The sequence below is a fragment of the Phyllobates terribilis genome, unplaced genomic scaffold (genome assembly GCF_046119375.1).
Source record: "Phyllobates terribilis strain yellow unplaced genomic scaffold, ASM4611937v1 Scaffold_60__1_contigs__length_8166268, whole genome shotgun sequence".
Lineage (NCBI taxonomy): Eukaryota > Metazoa > Chordata > Amphibia > Anura > Dendrobatidae > Phyllobates > Phyllobates terribilis.
The window spans coordinates 6873792-6899242 of record NW_027362820.1 but is presented as its reverse complement, the minus strand read 5'-3'; the positions used below and the strand labels follow the sequence as shown (position 1 = coordinate 6899242).

The following is a 25451-nucleotide window of genomic DNA, read 5'->3' as shown; positions in this document are numbered from 1 at the left end:
TTACCTGGGAGTGGAATATCACACCTCTGGTTGAGGTGCAATACCCCTGTAGCAACCGAACCCTCGGGGCGCTATAGGTACACTATGAACTCATTCTACAGCCTATAGGGGTGGGTTAAGGTTTCAAGCCCTATTATTAATTTCAGCAAGTTGTCAAAGAATTCAGTAGGAGAAGAGCCTTCTAGTTTTTTAGGCACACCAATAAGTGGTATATTACTGAGCCTGGATCTATTTCAAGGTCATCTGTTTTCGCCAGAAGTGCTGATATTTGCTGTGCTGCAAACCTGCTCTCATTGCTTCTATAGGCAATCTGATCTTCAATGGCGCCGACTCTGCCCCTGCTCTATTTTCTGCAGTTTGTGTTGTATACCTGCTATCTCATCTTTAAAGCGCACCTGTCAGCAGGATTGTGCTTAGTAAACCACATACACTGACCGGTGGGTGCCATTATACTGAGTACAGTTGATGAAATCCGTCCAGCGGTTCTTTTAGAATCTTTACTTTCATTTCTGACATAATGATATGCATGTGCTCTGGTGCTCTCATTACCTATTAATGTATGCCTATCTCTGCCTTGTGACAGGTCACTGTACTTTCAGTGATCTGCCTACTATTTTACGTACTGACTGTGCAAATTGTCTCTTCAGAGAGGAAGAGGACCAGAACTCGAGTGCCATCTGCAGGAAGTAGCAATTCTAAAAGTCAATAGTGACCCTTTAACGAGCCTTATCACATAACTTAGGATATAAGCCAGAACCAAAAACTCAATTTGCAGACAGTACCCGAAAACATTTTGCTAGAGGAAAAATAAATTTTCCTGCAGCAACATGGCCCCCGCGCTTCCGCAGTAGCATTTCTCGGTTGCCGAGAGATGCTACTGCGCATGTGCGGTGCCATATTGCTGCACCCAAATTATTTTTCCAAAAGCAAAATGGCGCCCTGGCATGCACAGTAGCATTTCTTGGCAAACAAGAGATGCTACTGCGCATGCGCTGGCCGCCGCAGCCATTTTGGGGAATGTAAATTTCACTTTGTGACACAAATTACACAGTCAGTATGTAAAATAGTAGGCAGGTCACTGAAAGCACAATGACCTGTCACAAGGCAGAGATAGGCATACATGAATACATAATGAGAGCACATGCATATCATTATGTCAGAAATGAAAGTAAAGATTATAAAAAAAATGCTGGATGGATTTCATCAACAAAGGTATCATTTTACTCACTATAACAGCGCCCACCTTACAGTGTATGTGGTTTGCTAAGCACAATCCTGTTGACAGGTGCGCTTTAAGACCACCAAAATGTACATTCAAAGCAGATTGTAAATCCTCTCCATGTACCTCTGCCATGAAAACATCTTTTAAAGTAGGTTCCTCAGGTACCTGTATGTCCTAATGGCACAAATTAGACCGTGGGGCAACGAGTACTCTGTCACATGCAGTTTTCGACCCTCCATCAATCTGGATCCCTCTCCCATCTCCCCCTCATCCAACTTCTCTGCTCTGGAGGCCATGCACAGGTGCGGGGTAGCTGCTATAAGGTCACTGTCATCTGCTGAGACCTGTATTTGTGTGCGGGCAAATTGCTCCAGCCTGGCCACCACTTCCCTCCTCCATCTGTCTCCAGCATGTCAAGCGTGGTGTCATTTTGGAGCTGAAAGCCTGCTTCTCCCGCTGTCTTTCTGTGGCTTTTCCTGGTTATTTTGTTTTTCCCTGGAGCAAAGTTATCCGGTAGATAGATAGCTATTTTCAGGATGATCGTCGGGTCCTATATTTGATAAATAGCTAGATGCTCGACAGGAGCTTCTCCATCTGCTTGTTCTCACATGCCGTTAAGGTGGTTGCCCACCTACTTAGTCTTCATGGCGGATACACAAAAGTATTGCTGCTTTCTGTGTAAGTGGGATAGTCGCGCAAAAAATATCACTACAATAAAAGAGACCGGCCTCTCTGACATTCACTTCAGCAAGGGAGTAAAACTGTCCTGCATCCAGAAGTTGTTGATCCACCTAGGTAATGGTGGTAACAAAATCTTATTAAGTTGGGCCTGTTGAAGCACTTTCTAAAGGCAATGGATAAAAATGTAAAAGCATTCATGCATCTCATCGATAAATTTCCAATTTTAAGTGAAGCAAAGATAAAAGGAGTCGTCTTTATTGGACCTCAGATTCGTAAGCTTCTTCAAGATGAGGAGTTTCTTCATTTGTTGTAGGACAAGGAGGAGAAGTGAACGACAAGCACAGTGAGAGATTTAACCAAGATATTGTGGCTATGGAGAAAAGATATCAAGGAAAAATGAATGCATCAATCCTTGCAGATTACTGCTGCACAATTGTAAGAGATGATCCGATGCAGGAGTACAAGAAACAAGCAAAAAAGAGCTGTCATTGAATGAGGACTAATTTTTGTAGAGCAATTTCTGCAACTGTTTATAATTCGCAATAGTGTTTAGACATGTTTTAGTTATCCAAATTGTTGCTAAGTTTCCTCTAAATAAATATCAGAAAACTGTCATAAAATATTCAGCATCTGTATATTTACAAAAAATAATATTTCAAAGTACTGATACTTTTATGCATTAATAATATATAACGCATAAAAGTAAAAATAAATAAGCAGCAACAAAAGGAAAACTCTTTGATATAGAAACAAGAGACAACTAAAATTTTTTATCATGCAATTTGAATTCAGGAAGTGAAAATCATTAAGAAAGGGCTCATTTCATAACTGAACCTGACAATTTTGAAAATATGTAAAACAGTGTTACATGATCTCAAAGGTCTTTAAGCTAGTCAGGTGGAAGGTTCTTCAGCTGCTCACTAAGGATGTGCAGCCTCTGTGCAGGTCCCGGTACCTTACTTTCCTGCTCTGCACCAATCAGTTAGACAACTGTGGGGCCGGACGAGAGAGCAGTTCTCTCACTGATCAGAAAGGACATTGTCTCATTGTTCTCAGTCATAGGAAGCTACCTCCAGTCTATAGGACGCACTCATTTATTAGCAAGTTTTTTTCTTGCTAAAAGTGTGTCTTTCCAAGTAAAACTTTTTCCACATTAAGAATATAAAAAAGGCTTCTCTCCTATGTGACTTCTCTGATGTCTATCAAGATGCGCTTTCTGGTTAAAACATTTCCCACATACTGAACATGAAAAAGGCTTCTCCCCTGTGTGAATTCTCTGATGTTTGATAAGACTTGACTTCTCTGTAAAACATTTCCCACATTCTGAACATGAAAAAGGCTTATCCCCTGTGTGAGTTCTCTGGTGACTAAAAAGATTTGATGTAGTCGCAAAACATTTCCCACATTCTGAACATGAGAAAGGTTTCTCTCCTGTGTGAGTTCTTTGATGTGTAACAAGAATTGATTTCTGGTTAAAAGATTTCCCACATTCTGAACAGGATAAAGGCATTTTCCCTGTGTGAGTTCTCTGGTGTATAACAAGTCTCCACTTCCGGCTAAAACATTTTTCACATTCTGAACATGAAAAAGGCTTCTCCCCTTTGTGAGTTCTCTGATGTATAACAAGAGTTGATTTCTGTGTAAAACATTTTCCACATTCTGAACAGGAAAAAGGCTTTTCGCCTGTGTGAGTTCGCTGGTGCTTAACCACATCTGATTTCTGGTTAAAACATTTCCCACATTCTGAACATGAAAAAGGCTTTTCCCCCGTGTGAGTTCTCTGGTGCTTAACAAAATTTGATCTCTGGTTAAAACATTTCCCACATTCTGAACATGAAAAAGGCATCTTCCCTGTGTGAGTTCTCTGGTGTAGAACAAGACTCCATTTCCAGTTAAAACATTTCGCACATTTTGAACATGAAAAAGGCTTCTCCCCTGTGTGAGTTCTCTGGTGACTAACAAGATTTGATTTCTGGTTAAAACATTTCCCACATTCTGAACATGAAAAAAGCTTCTCCCCTGTGTGAGTTCTTTGGTGTGTAACAAGTCTCCATTTCCGGTTAAAACATTTCCCACATTCTGAACATGAAAAAGGCTTCTCCCCTGTGTGAGTTCTCTGGTGTATAACAAGTCTCCATTTCCGGTTAAAACATTTCCCACATTCTGAACATGAAAAAGGCTTCTCCCCTGTGTGAGTTCTCTGATGTATAACAAGATGTGATTTCTGTGTAAAACATTTTCCACATTCTGAACAGGAAAAAGGCTTTTCCCCTGTGTGAGTTCTCTGGTGCTTAACAAAATTTGATTTCTGGTTAAAACATTTCCCACATTCTGAACATGAAAAAGGCATCTTCCCTGTGTGAGTTCTCTGGTGTAGAACAAGACTCCATTTCCAGTTAAAACATTTTGCACATTTTGAACATGAAAAAGGCTTCTCCCCTGTGTGAGTTCTCTGGTGACTAACAAGATTTGATTTCTGGTTAAAACATTTCCTACACTTGAAACAAGAAAACATTTTCTCTGCTGTGTGAATTTTTTGATGTTTAAGAAAAGATTTTTCGAGGAGAAAGCTATTTCCATATTCTGATAGTGAAAATGGCTTCTTAGCTTTAGGAGTAGTTCGTTTTTTAATGCTTATTTTGTGACTTTGATTTTCCTTAGTAGTCTGTAATGAATCAAAAGTTAGGACCTGTTTCAAAGGATGAGACAGATCTTTGCTGTGAAGGGATGATGGTATATCTGGAGTAATGGGATTCACTTCAATTATATCCTGTGGGATATCAAGATCATCTGATTTGAAAATTGAGGATGTCAGCTGTCCCTCTGATCTCCTGGCACAGTCATCTGCTAAGTAAAAAAAAAATATTATTTTTGAATAAAATATTCTTGAAATTTATATTTTTGAACATTTTTACTTAAAGTATCGGTAGAAATGGCAAGTTATATAAAAAATAATGAATATTCACCAAGACAATGACAGTGCACAGTCTAATAGAAAACCTCATAGCATGAACCAGTAGAGCGTGGTTTTCAACTGTTTGTTCATTCTGCCTCCCAAATATGGAATAAAAATCCAAACAATGATATGTAGACAAAAATGATACCAATAAAACCTTCTATTCATCTCACAAAAAGCAAGCCCTCACTCAGGTCCATCATCTTTCAATGGAAAAACAAAGGTTTCCACATCATTAGTGGCTCTTAGGCTCTTGAAAAGCAACATGGCTTCCATGAACCAACCCAGAAAAATCTGCTCTTCCAAAGTCAAATAAGCTCCTTACTTAACCCAAACAGAAAGCACCACACCCTACTAAATCTCAAAGCATATTACCGGAAGCTCTTAGATACAGCCTTGTTCTCCTCTGGTTCAGTCCTCTGTACTCAGCTTTTGGCTTGTGTATTTTGTTTTTTCTTGTGATCCCAGACCGTTTACCGACTACTCTTGTGTCTTCTGATTTCATATCTTCTCTACCCTCCTGGTTCTGACTCAGCTACCTGACAATTCTTCTTGTCATCAAACTCCACAGAACAGCAGGCAACACCGTAGTCCAAGCCTAGGGGCCTCGGTGTAAGTCCTGATCCAAGTAGAGGGATTAAAGGATGATAGGCAAAACTTTGACTATAGGTGTCAGGAATATTATAAAATATTAATATCAGGAAAATGTCCCTCCATCTGCGTGACACACATGTTCAACCCCCTCCCTTATTCCCTTTCCGCTCAGCACAAAAGCCCCAATTAATGCACGACTGATAAATAGTTATTCACACACGGCCAGGGAAGAAGTGTGAAAACTTCGTTAGGAAGCAGGCCTCTTGTCCCTGAAAGACTCAGGAGGTACTTAAAATGCAGATTTCCCTAATTTGTGTGTAACTGTGAAGGGTCTTCCCCGAGCTTCAAAGGGGAATTTGCAGACTCACTGACTCCGATATTAGTTATGAAATAATATGAGTTCCATAGGTCCGACAATAATGAGACCCAAATCGGTAGTGACCAAAACAGCCCCAGAATATGCAGGTATTTTTCCACGGCTGTAATCACAATCAGGGAGCTGCAGCGCAAAAACACCTGAATAGTAGACTGCAGCTCTGGGATACGTGATATCAAAAGAAAGATAAAATCATGAGGGAAAATATGGCGTATGTTGCGAGCTTCTGCGATTAACGGGTGATGAGTTATCGCAAAAGTCAGCATTTCTAATAAAAATCTACAGGCTGAAGACCGGCCCACATGATGTCACCGCAAGGGGCGTGTGGCCAGGTCTCTCCTTAGGTATAAAGTAATCTAGGGGGAAGACAGAAGCACTCATTGCTGGGGGGAATACGAATTATACGCAAAGGGTCCTGTTCAATAACAGCAATCTGGAGAACCCCCCCTCCCACTATACTGAATCGTCTCCGTGATCGTGTAGTGTAAGTAATTTTCACTCTTTATCTTGTTTTATTTTATGTATCTGCTTATGTATTTTAATGCCCCCTTTGTAACATCCTTATGTATATATTTTTCCTAAACACTGCCTCCCTTTTGGATCAAATATAAAATTTAATAGTTCTGTTTCTTTTGTTCTGTAATCGTTCTCCTCCCCGAAGCCATAAACGCTACCGGGTTGGTTCCTGACCCGATACAAGTCCATTGACACCGGGCTGTATCAAACCAGAACTGGTGGCAGCATACCATCTGGGGGATTTGAGGAAGGCTGGCAGTGACGGTCGGAGGTGTGGATATATATTACTGGCGCAGCCAGCGAAATATATATATACCGCCCTCACTGCAGAGGGCTTCAAATACCCAGTGGGCTACAGGACAGCTTCTCCGGCGACCACTCGCTCTAGGTGCAGTACCTTGACTGACCTGAGAGGCGAGGGGGCGCCAGAGAGTTGTGCCTGTATTGTGGCGTCACGGATTGGTGACGTGTAAGGGATAACACCCCACAGTGTCTTCCCCCGCTGGTGGCGGCTTCCTGGCACTACTTACTCTAGGTGCAGTACCTTGACTGACCTGAGAGGTAAGAGGGCGCCAGAGAGCGGCACCCACCGGCCGGCAAGTTTTCCTGACAATAGGCAATAACACATCTATTGAAAAAAAAAAGAGTAACTAGTGGTGAAACCTCTCTCGGGTAATTGGAGTATGTGTCTCACTAATTACTTATCGGTAATGTGATTTTCCTGAGCCCATGACAGCCCCACAACGAGAAAGGGAATCCACCCTTCAAGGACAGGAAACCTACAGAATAAAAGGGCGGCATGTCTCCACCATCTCAGTTGTTTACAGAGTATGAGAGGACACTACTTAATAGTTATATACCCCATGATTTTTCCTCCTACACACCGCGTGAATCAAACACCACGAAGGAAATGAAGTGATCATCCTCTACCAGTGACGAAAGGGAATATAAGGATGCTGTCATAGGCTCAGGAAAAACAAATTACCAGTAAGTAATTTAGTGTTATCCTATCACCCATGACAGCACCACAACGAGAGATTTACAGAGAAACTTTAACGTTAGGGTGGGACCACAGCCTGTAGAACCCTTTTCCTAAAGGAAAGGACAGCAGAAGATTCCAGATCAAGCCTATAGTGTCTTTAGAAGGTGCAAGGTGAAGACTGAATCACAACCTTACATATTGCTTGATGGGGACATCCGGTGCACAATTTCCTGATTTCTTTGGAAATTGGAAGCCATCTTGGGAAGATAGGCTGGTTCCAGAACCAGCCTATATTCTAGGATCTGTATAAATAGAGGATTAACCGACAAAAGCTTGAATGTCACTAACTTACCATGCTCAAGTCAGAGCCACCGGGATAATAGTCTTTAATGTGAAGACCTTGAATCCATGTGTTCAAGCGAAGGCTTGTTAGAGCCGTAAGCACCGGATTCAGATCCCAGAGTGCCATCTTTGGACTGGAAATGGGCCTAGATCCAAAGCTCACTTTCAAATTCCATACTTCATTGAAGGTTGGACACTGTTTCAGCTGTATACAGCTCAAAATGTCCACTTTTAATTCTCTTCCCCTTTATATGAGGTGCTGTTAAAGATAAAAGGTGAAACTTTGCCATCCGAACTGATTAGACAGTGTCATTAGAGATCTTGGCCGAGTTCCTCTATACTGGTTTATGTAAGCTAAAGTTCCTCTGTTGTATGACAAGATCTTTACATGGTGACGATGTATAGATGAATGGAGCTTTCTTATATACTGCCTAAAGCTTCTTTAGGTTAGAGGAACCGGATCTTTAGAGGCAACACACGGGTATATACCTGTGACCATGCTACATATGGAATGTAGGAGATTAGAGTTATTAACAGCAATATTGCCTTGTTTAGAGTTGTGGCCAGACTGCTTATTAATTTTGACATTTAACAGGACTCCTTATTCTCCCTTGGGAGACCACAACTCTGGCTCACTGCCCAGCGAGTTCTGCAGCACTCAATGGATCTGCCCATAATCCCAAAATAGTTGAGGTAACCTATTGCCAATGCCTCTTCCTTCAATATGAGAGTTGTCCTAACTACTATAAGTCTCGATAAAGCCTTAAGGCTCATTGACATCTGAAGGGAAGGACACAAACTGAAAGCCTAAATCCTCATTTTATGCCAGGATCCTCAGGAAATTTGATGTTTCATGTGAATTGGAACCTGATTGTATACCTTCTTTAACTGCTAGACTACTATATAGCAATCTGGCACTACAGATTTAATAGCAGATCTTATAGAGTCAATTTCAAATGATCTAACTCTCAAGAATCTGTACAGCCCTTTCCGGTTGTAGTAAACCCAGGTAGAGCTGGGTTAAATAATAGCTTTACAGGTCTTGATTAGGGCGCCTGAAGAGCTAAGCACCAGAGCAGGCTAGGCATTCATCTTAGTCAGACTGCTGAAAAGCAGAGCAGACTATATGTGTCTTGGAACTAAACAGAGATACAGGCCAGGCTCCACCTGAGCGGAGTATGCAAGCATCAGTGGTTGCCCTGGATAAATGCTGTTTTGTTTGATCAAGCTGGGCTAGCTGAGCTGTATATGAGTAGTCAGGGTCTGTCCTATTTAGTCAGCGCTTGTACAAGGCCAGAAATATTATATTTATGACTTCCGTGCAACCTGTAAGGGTATGTGCACACGATGCAGAAATGCTCAGGATTTTTTCCTGAGCGTTTCTGCATCTCTCTGGCAGGAAAAAACGCATGCGGATTGTACATGCGGTTTCCTGCCAGGGACATGCGGAAATGAAGCGGTCTTCACTTTCATTTCCGCATGCGGGTTGACAAGCGCTTCCCAAGCGATTTTAGCATCACTTGGAAAGTGCTTGTCAACTTCACACTATATAAATCCATGCAACCGGCATGGATTTATATAGTGTGTGATGTCAAAAAATAAATATATACTTTACCCTCTGATGGCCCCCGGTGTCCTGCTTCATCGGTCCCGGCTGCCGGCAGTGAAGACTGTAGGACCTTCCGACGTCAGCGTCACGTGACCCGTCACATGACTCTGACGTCAGCGAAGGTCCTTCATTCAACCGCGAAGTGCGCGGGAAGCCGGCAGGACGCAGCGCGGGCCGTCAGAAGGTGAGAATATATATATTTTTTATTTTATTCTTTTTTTTTTAATGGTACCTGGGTCTGGATGAGAGTCCTCTCCTCCACACCTGGGTACCATCCGCACATTAGACCGCATGAAAAGCGCATCAACATATACAGTGATGCGGATTCCATGCGGTCTAATGCAAGTCAATGGCGGCAAAAGAGCAGCGTTTCCGCAAAATTAATTGACATGCTGCGGATTTTTGACCGCAGCGTTTACGCTGCGGAAAAATCCGCATCATGAGCACAGCACATGCGGATTTCCATTGGGGAACATTGCTGCCCTTCTACCATGCGTTTTTCATGCGTTTCCGCGGCGTTTACGCAACTGCAAAAACGCCGCGGAAACGCATGAAAAACGCATCGTGTGAACTCAGCCTAAAAGAAATAAAACTGCACTTGTTTGGACCAAACCCAGAATGGCTGTATGAGCACTATGCGATGCCTCCTACCTTTGAGAGTGAAACCCTACAAGGTTTATTATTGACCTGCAAAACTAAGGAAGCGCTCTTATTGTCACCTGCCTTTCCCAAGACATCATCCAACCAGCATTCCACTGAGTCAGCTGAGCATCAGCCAGGAATACTGCCACCCTCTGTCTCAAACAGAGGCTAGAATATTTTTCCCCTTGAATTCTATAAGCTTGCCATGCACAGTTAACAGTGGCTGAACTTGGTTTTGTCAGACATAAACTTAGTTGTGCAACCAGTACCTTTACAATGAGGGACTATGAGCTATGAGGCAACGAGGCACTACAAGGCACAGGGGCACTATGAAGCACCGTGAGGTACTAACAGGCACTGTGAAGCGCTATGAGGCACTATGAGGTACTAACAGGTGCTATGAGGCACTATGAATGCACTATTAGGCACCATGAGGCACTATGATGTGTCTTGAGGCACTATTATATGCTAAGAGGCACTATATGTTATGATATGCTATGCGGCGCTATGATATGCCATGAGGCGCTATGAAGAGCCATGAGGCGCTATGAAAAGCCATGAGGCGCTATGAATAGCCATGAGGCACTATAAAGCACTATGAAGTGCCATGAGGCACTATGAAGAGCCATGAAACACTATGATACACTATGCTATGATGTGCCATGAGGCACTATGAAGCACTATGAGGCGCTATGCAGCACTATGATGCGCTATGAGGCACTGTGAAGCGCAAATGAAGTGCTATGCTATGATGTGCCATGAGGCACTATGATGTGCTATGAAGCGCTATGCGGCATTGTGAAGTGCTATGAGACACTATGAAGCGCTATTAGGCGCTCAGATTTTCATTAAAAGAGTAATCCATCTGAATGAAGGATAAACCTTTACTTTGGGTGATAATTCTCAATTGTCAGACTAGCCCCACCCGAAGGAGCCAACTGATGAGACGCAGCTGGACAACAGACCTTCACAGAAACCATGTCCTGTATTAACACAATGTGCCGTCCTATGGATGGAGTAAACAGACTGGAGGACAACAGTCCAAACCTCTGAGTGTTACTTTAACATTTACTGAGCAAATTGATCCTCATTTTTGTGGTAAACTCTGAAGCCCGATCATGAGACTCTGTGCAGCCCAGACATGTCGCTAACTTTAGCCTAGAGGTCCAGCTTCCGTCCTGAAGTCAAATTTAAGCACCAGATGAGGTCTTACAGAGCGCACACTCACCCATTTTTGAGTTTTGCGCTAACTTCCTTAAGCCTTTCCTAGTAACCATAACAAAGAAAGGGCCCCATAAACAAGGTGAACATTCACGAAGATCACTCACCGCCAGCTGTACAAAATTCGGAGGCTGGACCAAGTCACAAGACTGTTCCTTTCTGGAGGCTCAAGCGACTGCCCGCTGCTGTTCCACACTCATACTGCGGTCAGACCCCATTTCAAATGGGGGACCAGCTACAGCTCAGGGACACCTCCTCCGCTCCTCTGGCAAGCTCGTCATCAGGGCACAGCTTTCTAGCGCGCCCTGCATATGTGCAGCTTGGTACAAGACGGTAGCCGGAAACATGCTAGAAGACATTGGTCTCCGCTACTTCTTTTTCCTTTTTACCAGTGTGCGTCTTAGGGCGCGATTTCCTGGGTAGTGTACTGCGCCTGCGCAAACGGGATGCGTGGCCGCCAGGCCATCAAAGCTAATGGTGCGGCTGCTGCTCACGCCCGTCTGACAGAACAGGCCCCCTTGGACCCACCGCGGCGCTTCCATTTCCCTGATGCAGGCCACAGCAGAGACTGTGCCCTGTTACAAACCGACTGGCCCAGGTGTGGGAATAATCCTCTCTTTTTTCTTCTGCCGTCATTTTAACAAAATTCCCCCTCAAGGACAGGGAACCAACTGAGGTGGTGGAGAGGCGCCACCCTTTTATTCTGTAGGTTTCCTGTTCTTGAAGGGCAGATGCCCTCTCTTGTTGTGGTGCTGTCATGGGTGATAGGAAAATAAAAAAAAAAACACGTTATATCCCCAACAAGAATGTATGTTTTGGGGGAGAACTCTAACACTAAACCAGAGTTGCACTCATTTATGGTGGACCGTTGGAGCTACTATGAGTCCTGACCAGAAGAGTAAAGAAAGTATTAGTGCTTCCCATTTCAGGAGAGATTGTATCTGAATTCCTTAGGATCGATAATATAATATAATTTATGACGTGGATTGAATCCATGAATTCAGGGCTAGAGCAATTCCAATACATCTCCTGCAGGCGTGAATAAATGTACAGTACAGACCAAAAGTTTGGACACACCTTCTCATTTAAAGATTTTTCTGTATTTTCATGACTATGAAAATTGTACATTCACACTGAAGGCATCAAAACTATGAAATAACACATGTGGAATTATCTACTTAACAAAAAAGTGTGATACAACTGAAAATATGTCTTATATTCTAGGTTCTTCAAAGTAGCCACCTTTTGCTTTGATGACTGCTTTGCACACTCTTGGCATTCTCTTGATGAGCTTCAAGAGGTAGTCACCGGAAATGGTTTTCACTTCACAGGTGTGCCCTGTCAGGTTTAATAAGTGGGATTTCTTGCCTTATAAATGGGGTTGGGACCATCAGTTGTGTTGTGCAGAAGTCAGGTGGATACACAGCTGATAGTCCTACTGAATAGACTGTTAGAATTTGTATTATGGCAAGAAAAAAGCAGCTAAGTAAAGAAAAACGAGTGGCCATCATTACTTTAAGAAATGAAGGTAAGTCAGTGCGAAAAATTGGGAAAACTTTGAAAGTGTCCCCAAGTGCAGTTGCAAACACCATCAAGCGCTACAAAGAAACTGGCTCACATGAGGACCGCTCCAGGAAAGGAAGACCAAGAGTCACCTCTGCTTCTGAGGATAAGTTTATCCAAGTCACCAGCCTCAGAAATCGCAGGTTAACAGCAGCTCAGATTAGAGACCAGGTCAATGCCACACAGAGTTCTAGCAGCAGACACATTTCTACAACAACTGTTAAGAGGAGACTTTGTGCAGCAGGCCTTCATGGTAAAATAGCTGCTAGGAAACCACTGCTAAGGACAGGCAACGAGCAGAAGAGACTTGTTTGAGCTAAAGAACGCAAGGAATGGACATTAGACCAGTGGAAATCTGTGCTTTGGTCTGATGAGTCCAAATTTGAGATCTTTGGTTCCAACCACCGTGTCTTTGTGCAGCGCAGAAAAGGTGAACGGATGGACTCTACATGCCTGGTTCCCACCTTGAAGCATGGAGGAGGAGGTGTGATGGTGTGGGGGTGCTTTGCTGGTGACACTGTTGGGGATTTATTCAAAATTGAAAGCATACTGAACCAGCATGGCTACCACAGCATCTTGCAGCGGCATGCTATTCCATCCCGTTTGCGTTTAGTTGGACCATCATTTATTTTTCAACAGGACAATGACCCCAAACACACCTCCAGGCTGTGTAAGGGCTTTTTGGCCAAGAAGGAGAGTGATGGGGTGCTACACCAGATGACCTGGCCTCCACAGTCACCAGACCTGAACCCAATCGAGATGGTTTGGGATGAGCTGGAACGCAGAGTGAAGGCAAAAGGGCCGACAAGCTCATCAAGAGAATGCCAAGAGTGTGCAAAGCAGTCATCAAAGCAAAAGGTGGCTACTTTGAAGAACCTAGAATATAAGACATATTTTCAGTTGTTTCACACTTTTTTGTTAAGTATATAATTCCACATGTGTTAATTCATAGTTTTGATGCCTTCAGTGTGAATGTACAATTTTCATAGTCATGAAAATATAGAAAAATCTTTAAATGAGAAGGTGTGTCCAAACTTTTGGTCTGTACTGTATATTACAGCCATCAGCCAGGCACAGCTTAGAGATATATCATGGCACAGGTGTAATGTTTTTTGTATACTTTATCACGATTCTGTTTGAAGTTATTTGGTTTAACCCTTAACAACAGCTTTAACACATTTTTACGGCGGAAGTTAAGGGTACTTATGACTCAGTGCCGCTCTTTCACTGCACTGAGACATAAGTTTATAGCGGTGCAGGTCTACGACAGCTGACATCCTGTAGTATCAGCCCCGGCCAGTTTAGATGCCGATTAACCCTTTAAATACCGCTGTCAATCGTGACAGCGATATTTAAGTGGTTACAAGGGGGTCGCAAGATCCCCTTAGTAACCATCGGACCCCCGCGATGTGAATCATTGGTCTCGATGGTTACCAGGGTACCCTGAGATCATGTGATGATCCCAGCGTACGGTGGCCTGTGAGATCCAGCAGTAAGCGGGATCTCACAGGTGCAGTCAATGACTCACTGATAGGTCTCATACACAGCAGTACAGGAGTACTGCAGTGTATGAGACCAGTGATCAAAGTAAAAATTACACATGTCCCACAGTGGGACTTAGTGAAAAAGTAAAAAAAAAGTGAAATAAAATATGTAAAAAAAAAAACACAAAAAAATGCACACAAATCACTAAAATCCATTTCGCCACTCAAAATGCAGCGTTTGCAATTAAACAAAAAAAGTACACATAATTGGTATCGCCACATCCGGAACGACCCGCTCTATAAAACTGTCACGTTATTTATTCCATTTGGCGAACACCGTCAAAAAGGCACACCAGGGGCTCTCCAAACGCAAAATGACTTATGCTCTCGATTACAGCCATTTTTGCATTCAAAAAGTCAAACAGTGCTCCTTCCCTTCCGAACCCTGCTGTGCGCCCAAACCGTAGTTTTACCCCACATATGGGGTATCAGCATACTCAAGGGTCCATTTTCTCCTGGTACCCTCGTGAAAATAAAAAAATTGGAGCTAAAAGTAAATTTTTGTAGGAAAAAAATTTGATTCATTTTCACGGCTCTACGTTATAAACTTCTGTGAAGCACCTGGCGGTTCAAGGTGCTCACCCCACATATAGATAGATTCTTTGAGGGGTCTAGTTTCCAAAAGGAGGTCACTTGTGGTTTGTGGGGTGTTTCCAGTGTTTAGGCACACCAGGGACTCTCCAAACGGAACATGGCGTCCGCTCTCGATTCCAGCCAATTTTGCACCAAAGTAAATTGTACGCCTTACCTTCTGAGCTCTGAAGTGCACCCAAACAGTGGTTTTCCCCACATATGGAGTATCGGCATGCTTAGGATAAATTGCACAACAAATTTTGTGGTCCATTTTTTCTTGTTACCCTTGTGAAAATAAAAAAATTGCGTCCGAAGTAAGCATTTTATCAAGAAAAGTTAAATGTTCATTTTTTCCTTCCACATTGCTTCAGTTCCTGTGAAGCATGTGAAGGGTTAATAAACTTCTTGTATGTGGTTTTGAGCACCTTGAGGGGTGCAGTTTTTAGAATGGTGTCACTTTTGGGTATTTCCTTTCATATAGACCCCTCAAAGTGACTTCAAATGTGATGTGGTCCCTAAAAAATGGTTTTGTAAATTTTGGTGGAAAAATTAGAACTTGGTTAACTTTTAACCCTTATAGCTCCCTAACAGAAAAAAAGATTTAGCTTCAAAAATCGAGCTGATGTAAATTAGACATGTGGAAAATGTTATTTATTAACTATTTTGTGATTTTAACTCTCCGATTTAAGGGCACAAGGATTCAAAGCTTGAAAATTGCTACATTTTCAAAATTTTGGGCAAATGTTGTCGGTCATAATAGCGAGGTTTGGTCATAAAGACTGGACCTGGTCTTGCAGGGACCATATGAGCAGATTTATCTAAACTGTGTGCAGAATTATTAGGCAAGTTGTATTTTAGAGGATTATTTTTATTATTGATCAACAACTATGTTCTCAATCAACCCAAAAGACTCATAAATATCCAAGCTTAATATTTTTGGAAGTTGGAGTGTTTTTTTTTAGATTTGGCTATTTTAGGAGGATATCTGTTTGTGCAGGTAACTATTACTGTACAGAATTATTAGGCAACTTAATAAAAACCAAATATAATCCCATCTCACTTGTTTATTTTCACCAGGTAAACCAATATCAGTGCACAAAATTTAGAAATAAACATTTCTGACATGCAAAAACAAAAATAATTAGTGATGAATATAGCCACCTTTCTTTATGATGACACTCAGCAGCCTCCATCCATAGATTCTGTCAGTTACTTGATCTGTTTTCGATCAACATTGCGTGCAGCAGCCACCACAGCCTCCCAGACACTGTTCCGAGAGGTGTACTGTTTTCCCTCAATGTAGATCTCACATTTTATGATGGACCACAGGTTCTCTATGGGGTTCAGATCAGGTGAACAAGGGGGCCATGTCATTATTTTTTCTTCTTTTAGACCTTTACTGGCCAGCCACGCTGTGGAGTAGTTGGATGCATGTGATGGAGCATTGTCCTGCATGAAAATCATCTTTTTCTTGAACGATATCGACTTCTTCCTGTTCCACTGCTTGAAGAAGTTGTCTTCCAGAAACTGGCAGTAGGTCTGGGAGTTGAGCTTCACTCCATCCTCAACCCGAAAAGGTCCCACAAGTTCATCTTTGATCATACCAGCCAATACCAGTACCCCACCTCCACCTTGCTGGCGTCTGAGTCGGAGTGGAGCTCTCTGCCCTTTACTGATCACGCCTCTGACCCATCCATCTGGCCCATCAAGAGTCACTCTCATTTCATCAGTCCATAAAACCTTTGAAAAATCAGTCTTAAGATATTTCTTGGCCCATTCTTGACGTTTTATTTTATGTTTCTTGTTCAAAGGTGGTCGTTTTTCAGCCTTCCTTTCCTCGGCCATGTCCCTGAGTATCGCACACCTTGTGCTTTTTGATACTCCAGTAACGTTGCAGCTCTGAAATATGGCAAAACTTGTGGCGAATGGCATCTTGGCAGCTTCACGCTTGATTTTCCTCAATTCATGGGCAGTTATTTTGCACCTTTTTTTTTTTGCTTCTTGTGACCCTGTTGGCTATTTGCCATGAAACTTTGATTGTTCTGTGATCACGCTTCAAAAGTTTGGAAATTTCAAGACTGCTGCATCCCTCTGCAAGGCATCTCACAGTTTTGGACTTTTCAGAGCCCGTCAAATCTCTCTTCTGACCCATTTTGCCAAAGGAAAGGAAGTTGCCTAATAATTAAGCACACCTTATATAGGGTGTTGATGTCATTAGTCAACACCCCTCCTCATTACAGAGATGCACATCACCAGATTTACTTAATTGGTAGTTGGCTCTCAAGCCTATGCAGCTTGGAGTAGGACAACATGTATAAAAAGTATCATGTGATCAAAATATGCATTTGCCTAATAATTCTGCACACAGTGTAATAAGTTATCAGGGTTCTAGGAAGCCAACAGCATCATTACCCTCCGCTTTCTCTTACAGACCCATCATAATATTTTTCTGTGAGTGATTTTCTAACTTGTCAGCACTTTCTACGTACACTGCCTTTTGGCTTTGTAGTTTACAGATCTGGACAGGTAACGGTCAGCATCATCTAATCCCAGGGGGTAGGTGGATCTTCCAAGTTGCAAGTTCTATAGAAAAGGGGTTTCAATGCCCAAAGTCATTTAAAAAGTTTTTCGTGGAGGAGAATGTTTTGGTCTAGATACAAAATGGTGATCACACGTTTGTGACATGGCCGGACTACATGATTGGTAAACCAGCCACAGCCGGTGACTGAGAAGAATCTGTGACTTCTCTGCATTTAGTGGTTACTACTCACCTGGGTAGTCATATGTAGGAATCTCCTTTTTACACCGCTCATCACCTCTCACATATGTCCCTGTAGTAATAATATGGGTCAGATCTTCACCCTGAAACAAATATTTATATAAATATAATCCTGCTATCTCCACCGTTCTCGTTACACAAGTATAAAACATATAATACTGGTGGATAAAACAAGACTGAGCACAAGACCTTCACAGCCGTCTACACATCATAGGGGATATCTCATGACACCTTCTCTCCATCTACCTGATGATCCTGAGGAACATTGGGATCTTCTTGTTTACAGTCCTGAGGAAGAAGAGGACGGGGACATCTCTTTGGTGTTGTCCTCTTACTGGATAGATCTGGAGGAAACACATACAGGGATTGAATTCACTTTACATACAGATAATTATAGGCCGTGTGTATTTAGTCCTGTCTATTACCTGGTAATGTGAGGGGCTGGGGAACCTCCACCATGATGTCCTTGTACAGATCTATGTGTCTTTCTAAATACTTCCACTCCTCCATGGAGAAATAGACGGTGACGTCCTGACACCTTATAGGAACCTGACACATACAATGATACCGTCATCCCCCGATCCCTTGATAGCTTTACTATAAAATGTCCCAGCATTCCCAGCAGTATCACCTCTCCAGTCAGCAGCTCAATCATCTTGTAGGTGAGTTCTAGGATCTTCTGGTTATTGATGTCCTCATGTATCAGGGGGTGAGGTGGAGGCCCTGTCATTGGGCTCAGGGGTCTTCCCCATCCCTCAGACACAGGGTCCTGACAGCGCTCACTAGAGGTCTTCTTCACTACTGTGTAATCCTGGTTATGGAGAGACACATTAATAAATCTCACTACAGACATTTCCAGAGTCCTCACCTCTCCAGTTCTGTCCATCTGTTATTTCCATAGATAAGAATGATGTAATGTGACGTCATCAGAATCTCTCACCTCTCCAGTAAGCCGGAAGAGGATCTCTAGGGTGAGGTGTAATATTTTCTCAGCCATCTTGTCTCTGTTCATATCCATGTTTGATGGGTAAATCAGGAAAATTCTCTTATGTAGAAGATATTCACTGAGAGGATCTGATATTGTAGAGACCTGAATGAGAAGATGATGAGCCAATGTAAAGTCATAAAAATCCTGTGTAATAATACAATTACTGGAGATAATAAAGGGAAACATTTGAGATTTATTTTTTTTACAGTATTTAGTTTTCTTCTTTACATCTAGTAATAAAAACTATATATTTTAGGCTACAGACAACAAGCAGTTTCTTCCTTGGAGTCTGCAGCTGAATACGTTTCTCAAAGACTCATCTTCCTTATTGCTAATTCTCTTCTCATTTACCGAATCAGCATTAGCAATACTGCAGGAGATATTCATTACACGACATGAGAAATAACTACTTCATGAAGAAGACGAAATCTTCATATTCCACTATGGCTCTATAAACGTATTTGGCCAGAGTCCGTCACTGACTACATCAGCACCGGCCGTCTATATGTTTCTTGTCTTCCCCGGACTGTAATCTTCTATCTCGTTAGATCTCAGGTCTGATTCACACACAGAAGTTTGAGGCATTTATAAAAGCTTGTTTGTAAGAACACCAAGACAGGAGTTATTTGATACCAAAGTCTCCATGTACAGTGTTTTATGGGGTTTATTTCTGGGCTTAGGCTTTCCTATATTACAAAAAAAATACATAAAAAAGAATATATTAAAAAAAAAAAAATTGGCACCAACAATTCTTGTAAAAAGAAAAAAAAACATGCAAAACGTTACTTTTTAACACTGTGTAAAGTGCTGGAGGGTAGATATGTTTCCCTGAGGCTATTGGCATCAGTGAATTAAAACCATTAAGTTTCCTCCAGCACGCTATGTGCAAGGAGGGGTTAAGTCTCCATTTCCAAAGGGCATGTTTTTATGAGAACCACAATAGAGCGGGCGGGAGGTTGTTCTCCATATCTGCTCCCCAGGGTGTGGTCTGGGGGAGGTTTAAACACTAGGCCAGCTGAGGCATTCAGAGTTCAATGTCTGGAGAAGTAAGCTTGTGTTTGAACCATGCAAAGTTGCTGAACTCTCAGCAGACGAATCCCTGTTACTCCAAGGACAATGTTCTATGTGTTACCATTTTTGCTTTGTTTTCCTGTTTTGCTCAGCCAGCTGTGTTTATTTTTATGGACTAAAGTTTGGTTTATGCAGAATTATAATAAATCAACCAAAGATTTAAAGAGACGGCGTATCTGTGTCTACCTCCGTGTGCAGCCAAGTAAGTAATCTACCACAGGTGGCGGTAGAAGTGCGGGCAAGATCCCCAGGAGGCACGTGTAACGGATGAGGACAAACCACATGTCCTGGGTAAAGGCGGCCATAAATCAGGAAATGAAGACCGACAGTATGGAGGACCTGGTCAAGCATCTTGTGATAGCACAGCAGGAGACAAGCAAGCTACTATTGCAGCAGATCCACCAACAGCAGAAGCAGCACCAACAGGACCAGCTCTGACAGCAGCAGCAGATGGAATTGCTCGCAGAGGTGGTTCGTGGAAGGCCGACAGCCCCTCCCCCAACTCCAGGTGATGACTCGAGCATCCGGAAAGTGGTAAGGCGCGCCATGCAAAAAAAATCACCCCGGGCGATGATGTGGAGGCATTTTTGACTGTGTTTGAGCGGGTGGAAGAGCGGGAGAAGCTACCACCGGGGCAGTGGTCGGAGGTGTTGGCCCCCTATCTGAATGGTGAGCCCCAAAAGGCTTATTACGACCTGGCCTTGCAGGATGCCCAGGAGTATATTAAACTCAAAAAAAGGGTCTACCACTGGGCGTATTGCGGTGATAAACCCCCTCACTCCCAAATGTTCGATCTCCTCCATCTTGTGCAGAAGTGGTTGCAGCCGGAGTCCTCCACTCCAGCCCAGATAGTCGAGCGGGTTGTCATGGACAGATTTGTGCACTCCCTACCTAGGCCCATGCAGACCTGGGTTGCCCAGGGAGACCCCCGGAATGCGGATGACCTGGTCAGCCTTGTAGATAGATACCAGGTGGTCGAGAGGACCCCAAGGAAGCCGGGTGGTGCTGCATCCCCATACTGGGGTACTCAGGGGGAGCCAGAGTCCCAAAAGAGGAGGGGGGGTTAGAGCCACGAGTGGTGGGAGTCCAATGTCCCAAGGGGTTGCTGAGGGGCTGCCAAAGGCCGCTGGGAAAGACATGATCTGCTGGAGGTGTCGAACTCCTGGACACATAACTGCCAGTTGTCCTCTGAGCAGATGGACTGCAGCATAGGAAGACGCTGCTCATACAATGCCTACCCCACCTGCAGTGTGGACTATCAGCCCTGTGAGGGGCCCCAGTCGTGTATTGTAACAATAAATGGTGTGTTAGTGTCGGAACTCCTGGACTCAGGAAGTTTGGTGACCCTGGTAAAGGCTACACTTCCCCACCAGTTGATCCCAGGGAAGTACGTGCGCGTCCGCTGTATCTACGGGGATGCCAAGGACTACCCCGTTGCCCGAGTGACAATAAAAACTAACTGTGAGGTTGGGGTGGTTGAGGGCTTGTTACACCCAGTTATAATCGGGTGGGATTCTGGCTGTTCTGGGACTTGTGGGGAAAGGCAGGGGTGCCCACTAGCTCAGACCGGATCCGGTTCGTCCACGAAGAATCACCATTACAGCCAGAGTAAGATGAGTTCCCCCTGTGTGTCCTGGCTGGTAACGAGGATGAGACAGCGACCCATGAGGATGAGATTCCTGAACTGGGGGTTTCTGGGGGGGGGGGGATTTTGGTACAGCGCAAATGCAGGATCTTACGTTAAAAGGTGCATTTGACAATGTGACTGTAATAAATGGGGTTGCCCAAGACCCGGGGGCTGACACCAGGTTCCCGTATTTCACCTTAAATGACGAGCTGCTTTATCGGGTCACTAAACCAAGATGGGAAGTGATAGAGCAGTTGTTGGTGCCGGGTCCCTATAGACATAGGATATTAGATTTGTCCAATTCGCATGTCTTAGGGGGGCATCTGGGAGTAGGCAAAACCCAAGAGCGGGTCTTGCAGAGGTTCTACTGGCCTGGGTGTCACCGAGACATTGTTAATTTCTGCCGGTCTTACCCTAATTGTCAGCTAACTGCTCCCGTGTCTGACTTCTGGAGTCCCCTGGTTCCGTTACCCATTATAGAGATCCCGTTTGACCGAATTGCCATGGACCTTGTAGGGCCCTTAGTTAAGTCTGCCAGGGGTCATCAATACATATTGGTTGTGCTGGACTATGCAACACTGTACCCAAAGACGGTACCATTGGGAAACTCTTCTGCTAGGAGCATAGCCCGAGAGCTGGTACACATCTTCTCCAGGAGGGCCTGCCAAAGGAGATCCTGACAGACCAGGGAACCCGTTTCATGTTGAAGGTGATGAGGGAGTTGTGTAAGGCTCTAGAGATTACGCAATGCACAATCCGCAGACGGACGGCCTGGTGGAGAGGTTTAACAAGACCTTAAAGTCCATGCTTAAAAAGGTCATGGAGAAAGATGGATGAGCCTGGGATTGTCTACTCCCCTACCTGCTATTCTCCATTAGGGAAGTTCCCCAGGCCTCTACTGGGTTCTCAACCTTCGAGCTGATTTATGGACGACACCCTCGGGGACTACTGGACATTGCGAAAGAGACCTGGAAAGCAGAGGTAACACCCCATTGGAGCATCATCGAGCATGTGGCCCACATGCAAGACCGGATCGTGAGGGTGATGCCAATTGTAAGAGAAAGCCTCCTTTAAGCCCTAGAGGCCCAGGCAAGGGTCTATAATCGGTCGGCGAGACTGAGGCAAGTTAGCCCTGGAGACCGGGTGTTGGCGTTGATCCCTACGGTGGAAAGTAAATTCCTGGCAAGTGGCAAGGGCCATATGAGGTGGTGGAAAAATTGAGTGACATCAACTACAAGGTCCACCAACCAGGAAGAAGGAAGTCATATCCAGTATATCTCCGTTAACCTGCTTAAACCTTGGCGAGACAGGGAGCCAGTGGAAGCTACGTGCCTGGGGGCCCATCCTGAAGCCCAAGTTGACGATGTCACAGTGGCAGAGACACTATCACTGGCCCAGAAGCAATAGTGCCGAGAGCTACTTCAGCGGAACCAGAACCTGTTTTCATAGCTGCCAGGTTGTACACAGGTGGACGAACATGAAATCCTGACAGAGCTTAATGTAAGGGTGAATCAAATGTCGTATCGCATTCCTTAAGAGGTGAGGAGAATGTTGAGCCTGGGCATCATTCAAGGAGTCAAAGAGCGGTTGGTCCAGCCCCATTGTCCTGGTGCCGAAGCCAGATGAAAAATGACGGCTCTGTAATGATTACAGGAAGCTGTATGAGGTGTCAAAGTTCAACGCGTATCCGATGACCTGCGTCGATGATCTTATATCTGGCTGTCCCTAGCCTCTCAATATCACCACCCTGGACCTAACGAAAGGGTGCTGGCAGATTCTCTTTTCCCCAAGTGCCAAGGAGAAAACGGCCTTCTCTACTCATTAAGGGTGCTTTCAGTACACCAGGATGCCGTTCGGTCTGCAGGGAGCCCCAGCTACCTTACAGAGGGCCATGGACCGGATCCTAGTCTCTCATAAGAAGTATGCTGCAGCTTACCTGGATGACATCGTAATCTTCAGCCAGGATTGAGGAAGTCATTTACAGAAGGTCCAGGCTGGTACGGGATGTGCTTAGGAAAGCAGGGTTTACGATAAACCCAAAGAAGTGCACCATTGGGAAGAAAGAGGCAAAATACTTGGGCTACGTTGTCGGAAGGGGCGAAATAAAGCTGCAAGTAAAGAAGATGGAGGCTATCCATAACTGCCCGCAAGCAAGTTCATTCGTTTCTGGGAATTGTGGGGTATTATCGGCAATTAATCCCAAATTTCCCCATGATAACCGTCCCCCTGACTGATCTTCTTAAAGGCACGAAAATATCGATGGCCAAGTGTTCCCCTGAAGCGGAGATTAGTGTTGAGCAAACTTTTTCGGCATTCCAATTTCGGGTTTCTTGTTCGCGCCAAAAAATAGGCTCCGCCCATGAACATCCCTGACTTGCCACGCTGTCATGCAGATGTTATTGGCGTGACAGCGTGGCAAATCAGGGATGTTAATGGGCGGAGCCGAATTTTTGGCGCGAACAAGCCGGAACACGAACCCGAAACTGAAATGCCGAACAAATTTGCTCAACACTAGCGGAGATGGCATTCCAGGAGTTGAAGCTCGCCCTATGTAAGCAGCCAGCCTTAGTAGCACCTGACTTCACTAAGGAGTTCGTGGTTCAGACTGATGCCTCCGAGGTCGGTTTGGGAGCTGTGTTGTCCCAGGAAATAGATGGGGACGAACATCCAGTCCTATTCCTGGAGTAGGAAACTCTCCTCCTGTGAAAAGAACTATGCCATCGTAGACAAGGTGAGCCTGGCCATCAAATGGGCCATTGAGACCCTAAGATATTATATGTTAGGCCGAAAATTCGGGCTAGTGACAGGCCATGCACCCCTGAGATGGATGAGGGAAAGAAAGGGGATCAATGCCCAGGTAACTAGGTGGTTCCTAGCACTCCAAGACTAATTTTCATGTAGAGCACAGGCCCAGGAATCTACATGGAAATGCAGATGCCCTGTCCAGATTTCCCTGTTTATCAAGTGAAGGTGCCAAAAACCCCGGCTTTGTGCAGGGGAGGGGGATATGTGACAAAGTCACCGGTAAAGTGCTGGACGGGAGATATGTTTCCCTGAGGCTATTGGCGTCAGTGAATTAAAACCATTAAGTTTCCTCTAGCACGCTATGTGCAAGGAGGGGTTAAAGCAAACATGGCATCTAAGGTGTGACAGAGTTCAGCTGAATGCCCCTCCTCCCCCAAGTACTCAATAGTATGGGGCTGTCTAGTTACTAAGATACTTAAATGACCAATAATGGTGTCTGGGCCGGCAATGTACAAAAGTCAATTAGGCCGGGCCAGAGGCAGCGTCCAATAAGTTACTTTTTAACATCCACATACACATTAGACTAAAGTTGCATGAAAGCACTGATTTCGGGGGTTTGGTTGACTATATGTTGTATTTGGGGGCCTCCCGACAGATGATGTCAGGGCAGAGAAGGATCTGGCATCCTGAATTTCAGAGGCTAATCCGTTTGTTCTTCCTGTAGATAATCCTCCACTAGAGGAGTCTGGAGGTGACTCTCTCATACAGACCTCAGGAAAGTTGGAATATTTGTGTGTGTGGAGAAGATGGAAGAGATACCTGTCTGCCAAATGACCATTCAGCCAACACTTATCTCATGTGTATGGGGCCGTTAGTATTACATTGATGAGCAGGGATAATATACGGCACTACAGAAGTACAGCGCATCATCTGAGCAATCAGAGGCTTGTATGTTGTATGATCGAACTAAGGAGAGTTGTTTAACCCCTTAATGACGGAGCCAATTTTTACCTTAATGATCAAGCCAAATTTTACAATTCTGACCAGTGTCACCTTATGAGGCAATATCTCTGGAACGCTTAAATGGATCCCACTGATTCTGAGATTGTTTTTAGTGACATATTGTACTTCACGATAGTGAAAATTTATTCGATATGATCTGCATTTATTTGTAAAAAAAAAAAATGAAAATTTGGCGAAAATTTTGCAATTTTCAAACTTTGAATTCTTATGCCCTTAAATCAGAGCATTATGTCACATGCTTCAAATGAACTGAAGCAACATGGAAGGAAAAAGTAAACATTTAACTTTTTTCACAAAAATTTTACTTCAGACCCACATTTTTTTATTTTCACAAGGGTAACAATAGAAAATGGACCACAAAATTTGTTGTGCAATTTCTGCTGAGCATGCCGATATC

The 25451-nt window shown here is 43.9% G+C and overlaps 2 protein-coding genes across 3 annotated transcripts in view; both read right to left on the bottom strand.

Annotated features, from left to right (window-relative positions):
• Positions 1–25451, bottom strand: part of LOC141192393 (uncharacterized) — a 240367-nt gene that overhangs the window by 41297 nt on the left and 173619 nt on the right. The gene's annotated exons all lie outside the window — the stretch shown is intronic.
• LOC141192341 (uncharacterized) overlaps positions 2878–25451 on the bottom strand; it is a 45279-nt gene continuing 22705 nt past the window's right edge. The window contains exons 3-8 of one of the 2 annotated variants that reach the window (XM_073661859.1): positions 18541–18690; positions 18232–18411; positions 18026–18149; positions 17847–17944; positions 17593–17683; positions 2878–4750 (exon numbers count right to left, since the gene is read on the bottom strand). In XM_073661859.1, coding sequence (XP_073517960.1) covers positions 3057–4750; positions 17593–17683; positions 17847–17944; positions 18026–18149; positions 18232–18411; positions 18541–18690 — 2337 coding nt within the window. In that variant the 3' untranslated portion in view covers positions 2878–3056. The remainder of the gene's footprint in view (positions 4751–17592; positions 17684–17846; positions 17945–18025; positions 18150–18231; positions 18412–18540; positions 18691–25451) is intronic. The other variant, XM_073661860.1, reaches the window with a different exon arrangement.